Here is a 14806-nt window from a genome sequence, read left to right as displayed (position 1 = left end):
AAAGACTCGGTGAAGTTGTCACCATTATGGACAGTGATTGAATAGTGGTTAAGTACAGAAATACAATACTTAAGTCACATATATCATAAGTATGCATGCACCGGTACATATGTGGAACATTTGACGCTGCGAAGATAGAAACTTTCAAAAGAGTGACATGTAAAAATAATTACCTCCTCATAGATATGTATGATTACAGTCACTTGGGGTCTTTCACGGTCAATGGCATCCAGAAACTCTTCCCTTCTCAACTCAATCACTCGTCCAAACATTGGCCTGCAAAAGAGCAATATGAATACAGAATAAAATGGTTTTTTTAACCGACACAAAACTAGAGTTGAAAATCACCAAATGCTTTGATGTCTGTCATATGAATTATACTGGAATTTCCGGAGTAGCATTTTCTGTTTCTGGAAGAAACAGTTGTACAAATTTTAGCTTGTATCTAGTAGTATTTTGTTTATATCACCTTCATTATCTTTACATCAAATCTCAATATTAGTTTTCCATCTATTTACTATCACTATTATAAACACAAAGCCAGGAATAAACTTTAGGGTAAATAATAAAGACAGACCCATATACTTTAATCATCAATTTTATATTTTTGTTTGAAAAAAATGGTAAAATTTTCTAAACAGAATACCACTGTCAATTTGATGACCTGACACATTCTTTCAACAGAGCAAAATTCTGCTTTTAAACACAGGAGCTGTGTGCTGGACAGAGCTATGCTCACATTTGTCGATGTGGTCAAGCAACATCTTGTCAAGTGTTCTCATTGCCACAGTGCACTAACCTAAAACACTAACAATGCTTTAGGAATTTTAGTCACATGCAAAAAGTAGCATGCATCCCACTGCATGTCACAAATACCGGTAGTAGAATTGCGGAGAAATATTTAAAAATTCAGTTCCTTTCAGTACATCCCTGCCAGTCTCTGTATATTATGTATCTTCCGAAAAACCCCAAAGAAATGCAATATAATGTGGTCAAGCATGAAATTGAATGTGTAAATGCTTGGGGAAAAGGAAAGAAAAAACCTTGCTTGAGGAGACTCAGGTAATTTTTCATTAGACAATCAGAAATTGTATGTTCTGTGATTTTCTCAGCAAGATGAAGCTCAGACAGCAGATGATGAAAAATTTTAAAAATTTTGGTTTATGAAGCAAAATTTTCTTGATAATTTCATGCCATGATTGAAAACTGAAATTGTCACTGCAATTAAATACTAGTATTCTAAAACAGAAACACTAAATATTGTTTACAAGCGACCTAGCGGCCGATATAGCTCCGCTGTGTCTTATAGAGAATAACTATTTTTGACACATGTTGATGAAGGAGGTGGAAATCTTTGATAACTTAATGCAGTGGCCAGAAAAAAGTGGCAAAAAATAGTTGCAAAAATACACAATTGAAGATTTCATCATACTTTGAATATATCACAGCGGATCATCCCTAAGAACATGTCAACCAAAGCTATCTGATGAGTAGTTTTTTGAGAACAAAATTTTCTGACCAAAAATGGCAAAAATGGCCCCAAAAATACAACATATTTTCAATAAATATCATTTACTTCATGTGTAGGAACGTGTATACCAAATTTCAAAGCTATCAGACCAGTACTTTTTGAGAAACACATTTTTTGACCAAAAGTGGCAAAAATTGCCCCAAAAATTCAAAATTGCAGATTTCATCATAATTTCAATAAATATTATTAAGGTGATCAGTAGAAACCTGTATACCAAATTTCAAAGCTATCAAACCAGTACTTTTTGAGAAACACATTTTTTTACCAAAAATGGCAAACATTGCCCCAAAAATACAACATTGCAGATTTCATCATATTTTCAATATATATCATTAACTTCATGTATAGAAACCTGTATACCAAATTTCAAAGCTATCAGACCAGTACTTTTTGAGAAACACATTTATTGACCAAAAATGGCAAAAATTTCCCCAAAAATTCAAAATTGCAGATTTCATCATAATTTCAATAAACATTATTAAGGTGATCTGTAGGAACCTGTATACCAAATTGCAAAGCTATCTGATGAGTAGTTTTGAATATACACATTTTTTGACCAAAAATGGCGAAAATTGCCCCAAAAATACAAAATTGCAGATTTCATCAGAAATTCAACATATATTACTTAGAGCATCTATAGAAACCTGTGTACCAAATTTCAATACTATCAGACCAGCACTTTTTGAGAAATACATTTTTTGACTAAAAATGGCAAAAATTGCCTTAAAAATGCAAATTTGCATATTTCTGCACAATTTGAACAAATCTGAAATAGATCATCCCTAGGGACATATGTACCAAATATCAAAGCTATCTGACTGGTAGTTTTGAAGGAGAAGATTTTTAAAGATATTTTTACCAAAAATGACAAAATTGCCTTAAAAATACAAATATGCAAATTTCACCATGATTTGAACAAATCTGACTTAAGTAACCCTAAGTTAACTGCATATCAAATTTCAAAGCAATCGGACAAGCGGTTTAAGAGAAGAAGATTTTTTTACCGAAAACACCAAAAAATGCCCCAAAACTACAAATATGCAAATTTCACCATGATTTGAACAAACTTAAGTTAGGTCACCCCAAGTGAACTGCATATAAAATTTCAAAGCAATTGGACATGCGGTTTCAGAGGAGAAGGCAATTGTCGACGGACGACGGACGACGACGGAAAATCAACCTATTTGATAAGCTCCGCGTCGCTGACAGCGGAGCTAAAAAGCAGTGTACCCACATTACTCTGTAATGAAACATTAAGACTGGTAATTGAGTGAGATGACGATTGCTATACAAAAGTATTTGGGGCTTACTTCATAGCATTTTGGAAAGAAATTTCAAAATGGGCAAAAGTAGATTCAGTGAGCTGAGGAATTATTCTTTAATCCTTCCTGGCTTTTACAGCATTTTAGTGCATGAACCCAAGAAGCCATTGACATACAAACTTGATTTCTATACAAGATGGAAAAAACGAACTCAGGGCAGACTGCCCGGAAATGAAAACGTGGAATATGTTAACTGCAATGACAGTGAGATGTGACCCTATCAGGAAGAGGGCAACAAACTCAGTAAGTCCATCTTTTTTCCTTTTGGAAAGTCGCTATCCTTTTTATTAGGTCTATTAGTGTTCAATGAATGGTTTTCATAGAGCCTTGATTGTCGTCTGTATGCTGCAAAATTTGTTTTTATGCTTGAAAACTGGAGGTACAGGAAAAACGGTACACCGACAGTTTTGTTCCCAAGATTGGACACATTTTTTGAGGAAAAAATTTGGTTCCTTAGGTTGTTCTTGAATCTTTCCTTAGTGAGAATCAAATAGTTTGTAAAACTTGTTTCTATTATTTGATTTTGGATTTTGACTGAGATTCAACAGATATTTTTTTGGTCTGTGGTGGACAGACAATGCATGTGTACAAGGACATTGAGGTGTACTTATTCAATAGCGCTGATTGCAAATAACATCACTTTTCTCTCTCATTAATGTGCATAAATAAATATTTGTCCGCATTTTCTGCATAAAATGTTCAATCCTAGTGTTACTATGGCTACTAAAAGTCACACTAATTCGTATAAATTTATGGATCAGACAACAAGCTTTAACAACAGCTGCGCATGCAACAACAAAATTTGTCCAAATTTTAGTCATCGTTGTCCTACAATCGTGCGCATGCAGTTATATTTAGTAACAAACCTGAAATCGCGATCAACACTATTTAAAGCCTTTATGCAGGCAACACATATTGTTTATTTTGATGTTAAACTTCCGGTAGCTCATGCCTCAAAATTGAAAGGCTTAAACTTTTGCACAAACTTTCAGAAAGGGAACTTTACACCTATGTCTTTGAAATCAAGAATAAAACTCTGGGGTCACCATGCAAAATTTGGTACTAGACAAACTTGATTTCTCCTGACACTTGAAATTCAAAATGGCTGCTCTTTGTTGACTGCATGGTGAACAATTTTTCGATTTTGAAAAAGAAGCCGTTCAAAAGTGTTTTACTCTAAAAGCTTCAAAATGAGCCCAAAATAGTATTACGAAAGTTTGAGTCTCAATATATATTTTCCCAAGGTGCATTCTACCGGTACCTTATCTTTCCAACATGAAATTGTTTATGCTTTGAGCAGTGGATAAAAATCACCTAGAATGCAAATTTGAGGCAAATTATTGACTGCTGTAAGGCATATAAATATGAAAACACACAAATAGATAAATAAACAAATAAATAAACAAACAAATATGTTAAGAAATGTTATAGAAATGTTAATTTTGTCATGCATTGAGCACAACAATTCACATGGAAACAGTAAAAGTTGGCAATGGCAGATTCTATGAGGGCACATTCAGTTTTGATAATAGCATCCTCTACAAGTATGGACATCCCCCCCCAGTTTGTTCTCAATGGAACAGTGCACTGAAGAAAACAGTGGCATCACAGTGCACTGGTTAATATGAGAGGAGATGGGTTGAAAACTACATTCTCAAATGTGTCCTCTGGGCGTAACAAGATATCGGAATGAAATTCCAATAAAACCTCACGGATTTCACCAGAACCATTCAAACTCGCTGCATTTTCTAAAAACCTTAGAAATAATGAAAAATCTTCATAAAAATTTCACTCCTGGGAAGGATAAACCTGATCCAATTATAAACACTTTAGACAACCATCGATCTGCTTGCTGAGAAGACTGTAAGGTCAACACCCCGAGTAAGATCATCCTCTGATTCTCCTTATCAAGTTCAGCAGCACACACACGTTTTGAAAAGGTCATGACCTTTCTTGTTCAATGATCTGAATCATACAATAGACTAGCTCTTTCCCCCTAACCCTCTGTCAAGTTTATTTTTACTTCAATATCTGTGCAAGGGACAAAAATGCATGGACATTAATAATTGATAGTCTCATAAATGCAAGATTTTTTTTTTCCAGTTCCATTATTTCAGCGAGTGGATCATCATAAAATATTGAACTTAATTTGTGATGATGAAAAGCAGAAATAGCTTGCTAAAATGTCAAAGTAGTCGAAGTGCAAATTATTAATGCTCTCACATTGTGAAGATAGTTCAAGCCTGTTACCTTATCGCATTCATAAGGTTCAGTACAAACCCACTACGTCTATGGTAAGGCTAGCTATAGTCCCTGTCAATCTGTTTTCATAAAAATTTAATGTGGATTTTTTGCAAGAAGTGTAAACAAAGACATGATGTCTGAAATTAAGAGAAATAATCCCCGTATAAAGCTTGGATGGAATTTCACAAACTGAATACTGGAAAATGAACGGGTACTTCATGTATTTTGACATGAAGAATTGCTTAAAGTCAAACATGTAAATGTGTTTGCCCTGTACTCAGTCTCTCAACACTTGACGGATGCTTGAGAATCCAGAGACAACAGTGAAAATAACACTTTTTGTATTTGAGAAAGCACCAGATTGATCGGTTGTTAGTAATGACGGCTATCGGAATAAATGTTGGAAAGCAAAATCAAGGCACTTGGGCGATACAGTGGCTGACTATCACTGTGGACAAAGCAATTCTCAGGGGTAGAATCAAAGGTGTACACTGCATTTAAGAAAACTAACTAAAACAGACGATTGAAGTGATTCACTTCTACTGTACAGTCAGCTGCATATTGAGGGCTCCCTACAAGGGAAAGGTTTGGCGGTCAATAATGACCTGATGTCCGCTTCCTAGGCTTGAGGGTAACACATCCGCATTGCAAGGGTGGGTGGTGATGAGAAAGTGTGTGACGGTGTGGAGGTATTTCTGCTGTCTCACAGACAAAACAATCTGTTGGCTTTAAAAAGGTACAGTTGGCTGTATACAGCATTGGATTTGATTTTCTATACAGTTACTCTCATGCCTATATGGGATGATCAGAAAACTTTGAAGAATCATGTTTGATGACCATGTGATCATGTTCAAGAAACAAGTGACAAGGACAGAAACCTCATGGTACAATGACAAAGGCTTGCATCATGGGACAAGGGCTTGCATCATGGGAAATTTTGTGGAATTTGGCTGCAGTCCACGGACACCAATGTTGTACAGAAGAAATATGTTGGATTTTAATTTCTCAATGGCAATTTTTCTACAGGAAGTGACAAAAGCTTGAAATTTCATAATGCGTACACTTATGGAAACGTTATTTCACTTTTGGAGACATACAGACAGTTTGCCGGTACAAAATATGAATTCACCAAAGTCACCGAACATTGATGACAATGTAAAGTGTACCAGTATGTGCAAAATGTCTATACAGCACATTTATGAAAAGAGGTACACATCACTTCTGTGAATAATCTGTCTTCAAATTTATCATCCATCAACTGTCTGGTAGATTTCTTTGGAAATATCTGAACTCGATTTTTTAACTAAAGAATAACTAGAATTTTGCTTTAATTTGAAAAAAAAAAGAGTACCTTAAAAAAAACTGAGACAACAGAAAATTTTTACATTTCTGGGAGGCCTCTAGAAAACTCAAATTTGACTTTGTTTAAATATTATTGACGCTGAAAAGGGTTAATGTTTAGAGATATGAAGGAATCTGGTGTACACAAAATTATGCATGCCTTATGTTTTGCTTCATTTTAAAGATTCGATGAAGTATTAGATTTTTAATCATACACAATACTTCTCAGTCTACCTGCGCCAAAAAATTCTTGGTTTTATCCTTAAATTTCATTCAACATTTCATTTCAATCAGCTTTTGCAGATAGCAGCATCAACAAATATTGAAATTTTGGTTTTGTTTGTTTTTTTTTCCAACCAAACAGGACCTTTTTATGTTTACTATTTTAACACGTTCTGTAGCTTATTGTCAGCAAATTTCATTCATAAGTATAAATCAATACAATGTCTTTCTCGGAACAGAAACAACTTCTACACAATATTTGAAACCAAATTGTAAATAAGGCTCATATTCTTTTCGCTTTCTTCTGTGAATCAACCATGCATCATACTGAAATACCTCAGCGGGGGGATCATTTCTATGCAGCGTGAATGTTCAAAATTATTAATCAGATTGCCACAAGAAATACGGTAAATTTAATAGGATGAAGTATTTTTTTCCCCCCAGACTAAATCTCTCTCTTGTGTGAATGGTGAAAAACAACCCCGAGGCATTGTGATTCATATTGGAATATAGGGTCTATTCTTGTATCACTGGGGGATTAGTTCTTATGCATGTGAGCTGGTTTCGATAGACGCAGCAAATATGATCATGGCTTGCTAGGGGAACATAAAGTAAAGTAAATGAAAGCCTGTACTTTGGCACTCATTTTCTCTCGCCACCTGACCTCTCAGATTACGTTATTGCTAAAATTCTTCTTTCACATCTTGAATTTTATAGTCCATCTTGAACTTTATATGGTTGATCACGATTTCAGGTTTGCTACTAAATATAGCTGCATGTGTGCGACATCGGACAACGCTGCCCAAAATTCCGACAAATTTTGTTGTTGTAGCTTTTAGTCTGAGCCACAAATTCATACGATTTAGTGTGACTTTTAGTGGCCATTGTTACTCTAGCAGGTTTTATTTTTGTCATTTATACAGAAAATGCGGACAAATATTTATTTATGCATATTAATGAGAGAAAAAAATGATGTTATTTGCGATCAGAGCTATTGACCTCAATGAGCTGACTGCAAATTTTATGATAATGATGAATTGTTCAGAGACGGCAGGGGTTTCATTAAGTTTTGAAGTAGGGGGCCAGAATGAAAAAGTAGGCGGCTAACAGCTGCCATGACCACAAAGCGGTCATCGTGGGGGAGGGTCCGGGAGGGGGTGTTCCCCCTCCCGGCCGAAGGCCGGAAACCCTGAAAAATGAGTTAAAATTCACTTTTTACAGCTTACAGTCACATGAATTTCTAGTATTTTCAGGAGAATTGTCAGCAGTGTTCCAGGGCAATTTGTGTTCATATCATAAAAGCCATTTTACCTGGGAGATTAGGCCTAAATATGATAATTCATAATTACAAATAATAAAATGTGGTAATGTTGACGATATTTTGAACAAAGAAAACTGAAGTCTTAGAACCTAAGAACCTCTATGCTTTTGGGAGGTAAACTATAATAATTCACTATTATTAATGATATAAATTTGATATTGTAGACGATGTCATAAGTGTTACATCTAGACAGGGGGTTAGGGGATTCCCCCTCTGTTGAAATGTTTGCACCCCAAATAATTTGTCAAGCGGACCACTCCCCCAATGAAATGTAGAGGTACAAGTAGAACACATGAACTGGTGAAATCCCCCGAAATTTTCTATTAAAGGGGGAAATCCCCATTGTTGATGCCATCCGGGATGAAACACTGATATTTTAAGCACAGTAAATGAGAAAATTTTCATTAATGTATAATGTTATGCTTTAAAAATTAATGTAAGAACCCTGATGTTTGGTATGGCAATCTGTAGATGACGAACTTTTATACCACTGGGGAGGTAAAAGGATGATTTATTTAACAATAACGATAAAAACTGACAATCATTACCATATTTCGCAAATAGAAACAAAGACCCTCAAGGTTATTTGACTATATGGGTATGCAAAGTAAGAACCTTGATATAGGATATGAAAATTAGTACGTTGTCAGAAGCTCACATTTGGATTTAACTTGACGATCGCTTTGTGAGCTGTAAAAAGTGAATTTTAGTGGTCTGATCGTATTTTAATCACTCTCTGGGTGACGTTTTTATTTGCGTCGATAGACCGAAAAGCAGTATATAATACGTCTAGCTGGTTATATACCTTGACATTTACGCCTACCACGGTGCAACGCACGTCGGCTTACTAAAATTCGAACTGTAATCGGGAAGTTTTTCGCGAGAAAAAAATCAGGTCATTGTCTTCGAAAACAGTTTAAATCTACATAATTATCCTTCTCTTGTTTCTTGGTCCACTTCAAAACCGAAGATCGTACAAAGAAGCTTGACCTTGCGATCGCTTCCGTCTTCATTGTTCATCGACCATTTTGAATTGAGCTAATGACAGCCGACAGGTGTAGTACGCACGTTTTCATTGTCTTATAAAGGTCACCACATGGAATCAGCAATTCAGGTAGCAATACAATCGTCCGTTGCAATTCTGATTTTTATTAAGGCAGTATACAATGTAGGCAAGACCGTGCTGCATCGTAGTAGTCGCTCATCTTCTAAATTTTGATTCACATAAAAGCCGTTGCAAAGTTTGACTACACAGTTTGTGAAACTTGTCCGTATCATTTCAGAAGGTCAAAAATATTTCAGCGATGAAAGAGTTCAAATTTTCCGAAAAAGTAGCCGGCGAAATCGTGAGAGTAACCGGTCAATTTCGCCGGCTGCCGGCTCTTGATGAAACCCCTGGACGGGTAAAGCAATGAATTACAAAAATATCCATGAGGCTATTTGCTAAATTGAATTTAGAGATCCACTTTCATCAGCGAGGAACATACCAAACCACTAGAGCTCAGTCAAGGGTACTTGCAAACTGATACGTTATATGCCGATACACTTGTAAGTATTTTGACTTAATTTGCAATTGTTTATATGCTTACATGTATCAAATTTGGAACCTTAGCAAATTTGAAAATAACTCTCAGACTTAAAGAAATTGGCGGCGGGCAAATTGTATTTCACGGTGAGTTGAATACCGAAAAAGCTCAAGCAGCTCTTTGCAATTTTATTTCTTCATAGTACCAATAGGTTCTTGTCCTTCTAAAGGAACACTTCTTTGGGTATAAATTTAAAAGTTCTTTTACAGAATAAAATGCATTACCAGGCAGTCTCGCTGAATCAGAGCAAAAAAAAGGACACTTTGACAATAAATCTGCATCTCTTTGATGGCGTCACAGTTGACTCCAACCACGCTCACATTCTGTACGCCAGCCCCCCGGGGAGTTGATTCATTCACAGTCTAAGACATCTGATACGACCCATAGGGATTTCTTTTTGTGAAGCCTTTTTTCACAGATGTGTGGAGGCTATTTCATCTTTCACTACTTCCAGAGTTCAAACTTCAAAGTCATTCGTGACGCAGGGGAATTTAGACAGCTGCTAATGGAGGCAAAGTGGATATTTTTCCGATTTCACTGTTATTCAGTGATAAATTTCAATGTCTGTGATGCTTGATGCTTTGATATTAACCCCACGTAATGCAGGCAAAGAGGATACTTTCCTAATTTCACGTATTTCATCATACAGATTGAATTCATTGACTTGAGAAGGCTATTTTAGGGCATTAAGGAAGAACCACCCTCTTCAAAAATATCTGGCTGTGTTATGTGTTCATATCTGATTTCAAAGCCAGCAAATCCATACCTTCTCCTAAATTCCTATCGACACTGTACATATCTGCAAATTTGTAACGGCATTGACCCTTGACAAAATTCAGAAGTTCAACATTGAAAGAAATATGATATCCTTATACAGTGAGATCATCGAAAATACTGCTGAAATAGCAGACTTCACAACCAAGGTTATGTGAAAGGAATTGGAAAATTGGAAAAACCATTAGTTTTTAAATTGTATTTTTCCAGTCTTGTTTGTGAGACCAGCAACAGTAAATCAGCTGACAGTTCTGTTATCGCAACTCTCTTTCAAGATTACAGGGAAATACTAGAAATTTCCTACCTTTTCATCTTACTGAAATCATATACCAGGTATATATATATATATATATATATATATATATATATATATATATATATATATATATATATATATATATATATATATATATATATATACCGTATTCCTCCGATTCTAAGACCCCGCCCGTTTATAAGACCCCCCAGGATTATTTTATCAATTAGTAATTAGCTGTTAGTTCGTTTATAAGACCCCCAGGGGGGTACACCCGAATTTTGACTGGAACAATAGAGCCATTGTCATGTAACGAGACCAGGATATCCACAACACCTACGCTGCTTATCAAAGTCACAAACAAGTGTCAAAGTGAAGTATCAAACCTCACACACACACACGCACACTATTGTTAGGGTTTGGAACATGTCAATCGGGAACAGTGCTATCATTTCCTGGCGATAAAACTACACTTGGATTTCACTACCTACCGTAAATGAACAATATAAAAGAGTTGGATTTTTTAGCGTCTCGATCTAGTACAATGTCGTCTTTTCGTTACTGTCATTTTGCTACCATCAAAATAAGCAGATTTTTCAACATCTGATTATGTACGAATCGAACATTTCGATGCAATTTGGCTACCATGAACATTTAGGATAGTCGGGTTTTCGGACTTGTCGATCAAGTACGATTCGCTCATTTCATCACGATCAAATAAACACAATTTACACTCATACAAACACAAAAAAGTTTGGGTATCAGTAGTTCTCTTTTTGGAGACTGTTGTGGCCCTTAAAAGGGCCGTTTCATTTTTTTGGTCAGCGGCATGATTTGATCTGTTTTAGTGAATATGTACGGTGAAAACAGTACCTCGGACTGGTTGCTTTAGCAGAGGTACAGCCGCATTATTTGCCAAAACACCGACGTGACATTTCTCTGCCATGCCAACTCTTGGAGAATGGATGAATGCTTTCTTCTTTGCCTTCAAGTAGTATTTTTTGTTGACTGACACGTCACGATCGATGATATTCGAAAGTAACCGTGCCCGGTATGAGTGCTGCATCTCGCTTCAAACATCTCGCTTCAAACTTTCAACTTTGCAACCATCTTGAACGACGGCTACAGCATTTCGATCGTGTATGTTGTCTGCATCTCGGCGAAGTTCATACGGCAAACCAAGTTTTAGCTGATTGCGACGGTAGTTAGGCATGCCGACAGCGAGAATGATTTTAATAATTACTTTTTTTCTTGCCCATGACGACCGTGCACTGTCTTATGACTTTTCGGCATCATAAAGTCTACGATAAATCGACGCATTTTTATAGGATCTTGTGACGATGTCGGGAAATCCTTTTGTTGCCGTTATCAATAGAAAATTTGGGACGTGTGAATGACACGAGCTTTGAACTTGCTTCGCTCAACTTTTACACTTTTGTTTTCATACTACTGAGGCAAAAGACTACGGCACATGAAAAAGTTGCTCTTTAAATGGTGTGCTTATAAAGATTTTTTCAACAGTTTTCTATCAGGTAAGGTATCTTTTGTGATCATTGTGAATAGCTGCACGTTTTCTCTTACGTTCAAATTTACCATTAAAGTATAAAAAGATTTTTCAACAGATTTCTATCACGTAAGCTTTCTTTTGTGATCATTGTGAAGCGCTGCAAGTTTTCTCTTACGTTCAACTTTACCGTATAAGCAACCAGTGAAAATAGAAATAGGCTATCATTGGCATCGTAAAATCTTTCAAAAAGACTTAATGACGATGATATCGACTTCGACTGGTTTGACTTAGATGAAGAGGGCAATTATTGTGTTGACAAACGAAACGCGATATCCAAAGTTTCTTCCGCGCATGAACTGAAAATTCTTTGAATTTCTTCCGTTTATGTTTCATCAATTTTGTAGTTTTTCTCATGTAATGAAGGTATTTATTGTTTGAACGGCATTTGTGTGTGTCCTTTCCTTAACTAGTCCCAGCAATGAGTAGAACGATAGTGTAACAGATTTTCAAGATTATGCACGCTTTCGAAGTTATGCGAGGGAAAAATACCCAACTTCATAAGCTTAAACGGCCCTATACACTTACAGTTAGATCAAAAACGTGCATGATCGTACCATATTCCGAACTGTTGATCATAGATGATTGAATTCCACATCAGGAGACATTTCGGTCATCGATACAAGTAATAAAAAAACTTCAGGGTGTATTGCCAAAAATTCAACACATCAAATATAAAGCAGATTGGGCAGCAATCTTTCGTCTCGGCCAGCCGATGCCTCAACACTTTACCTGTTCGAGCCTGCCTGTTCGTAAGATCACATTTCGTTTCGAGATACGGTTAGACTTTTTGAAACTAGGAGCAAAATAATAAAACTCACGACGTGTAATTGATTGTTTATTTTAAGGAGTACAGTAAATGAAAATCGTACATAGAAAACATCGGGCGGACGGACATCATCCCACTGAACAGAATTTTACCTTGACCTCATGCACTGACACCTTTGACCTATTGCGTAAATTGACCAATCACAGCCAGCGGAACTTCAGGGACTTTCCCTTCACTCATTGTCTGACCTTTGTGGCCATGTATGCATGCTATGGGGGAGCTAGCTGTTGCTGAGGAACGTACTTGTCGTACAAAGTTTCGTGGTGATTATCTATTCACGAAATACAAAGATTTATTGCTATCGTATTGTTTAGTAAAAGAAGGTATGGCAAATACGTTATATTTCAAGACTTGTGGATCTCCATTAATTTATACTTGTACAGATTCGACTGCCAGTATCTACACAGCATGGCCATGAGTCGATATCACAAAGTATGAGTTGTCTGTAGCGTGAATCAAAAAATCATTGGCATAAAAATTTGCATAACATTGCATAAATTAGTATAAATTAACTTCGACGTTCGATTTCGCGTGACATCCGTTTATTAGACCCCCCATATCTTTTTCGTCATCTTTGGTTCTGAAAAGGGGTCTTAGAATCGGAGGAATACGGTATATATACACACACCAGTATATACGGTATATGTGTGTGTGTATGTGTGTGTGTGTGTGTATATATATATATATATATATATATTATATATATATATATATATATATATATATATATATATATACCAGTATATATGTGTGTGTGTATGTGTGTGTGTATGTGTGGTGTGTGTGTGTGTGTATATATATATATATATATATATATATATTTAACCCTGTCTGGCCCAAAACCATTGAGATTGTATTTTATAGGGATAAATTGTGAATGTTTCAGAGATAAATAATCAGCATTGATATTGATAGGTCAAATTTACGTGCAAGTCATCGCCAGGAAACATGAAAGACAATGATTTTCCTGCAGATCAACTTGAAGACCAAATGTCACATTCGTCTGTGATATGGATTACCTTACTGGGATGAAATCAGACTAACTGAAGACACACTGCTGTGAGATGACAACAGATGATGACTGCAGAACAGTTTTGACATTTCTCATACAAGAACCAGGTTTCTATCTAAGTCCCACAAATTTTCCATGGCTTTCCACACAGAGAAAGACAAAGACCTTGGCTACAAAGTGATACAAATTTAAAAACCTGTGCACTGTACACCTCTGGAATTCCTCGTTTGTATGCATTAATGATCTGATGACTGGAAAATTTCATCATCAGTGTGGGAATGTGAGAGAACGGTTCCAGAATGTTGATTTGCTTTGCCTGTAGACTTTCTGAGATCGATGCAATTGGCAGTTGTAATTACAGAGTCAGTACATGCACAGTGTCGTATCAACTGTTGACAATCACTTGTAGGATTTTCTCTGTTTAGCAACTCAAGTCACATGCAGATCAGTAACTACTATGCATCTCCTTGTACTCCCTGGCACCTACTGCTCATGCCCACAACATTCAATCTTATTGGCAGCTGCATGCAATAGCTGTTCTAATTCCTTAACAGCGTAAAATAGGATCTACTACAAAAGTTTGTGTGGATACATGAATTTATTGCAAAATACTTCTGATTTTCACTGATTTCATGATGTGATAGAAAACAAACTGGCAAAGATCATTCACTTTTCTTGATTCTACAGGAAGGCTACAGTACATGATTATGGGCTGTGTGCATTATTCACATGATGTTTCCCTGGCATTGTCCTGAAACTTATCAAGTACGAACACAGTCACGCCAGAGAAAAAAAATAAGTATG

The 14806-nt window shown here is 36.1% G+C and overlaps 1 protein-coding gene across 2 annotated transcripts in view; it reads right to left on the bottom strand.

Moving 5' to 3' along the window:
* The window catches only part of LOC139135075 (phosducin-like protein), an 86521-nt gene that overhangs the window by 58088 nt on the left and 13627 nt on the right, over window positions 1-14806 (bottom strand). For both annotated transcript variants that reach the window (XM_070702304.1, XM_070702303.1), the window contains one exon: window positions 174-276. In XM_070702304.1, coding sequence (XP_070558405.1) covers window positions 174-276 — 103 coding nt within the window. The remainder of the gene's footprint in view (window positions 1-173; window positions 277-14806) is intronic.

The sequence above is a fragment of the Ptychodera flava genome, chromosome 6, assembly GCF_041260155.1.
Source record: "Ptychodera flava strain L36383 chromosome 6, AS_Pfla_20210202, whole genome shotgun sequence".
Taxonomy (NCBI): Eukaryota; Metazoa; Hemichordata; class Enteropneusta; family Ptychoderidae; genus Ptychodera; species Ptychodera flava.
This window is presented reverse-complemented; position numbering and strand designations above follow the sequence as displayed.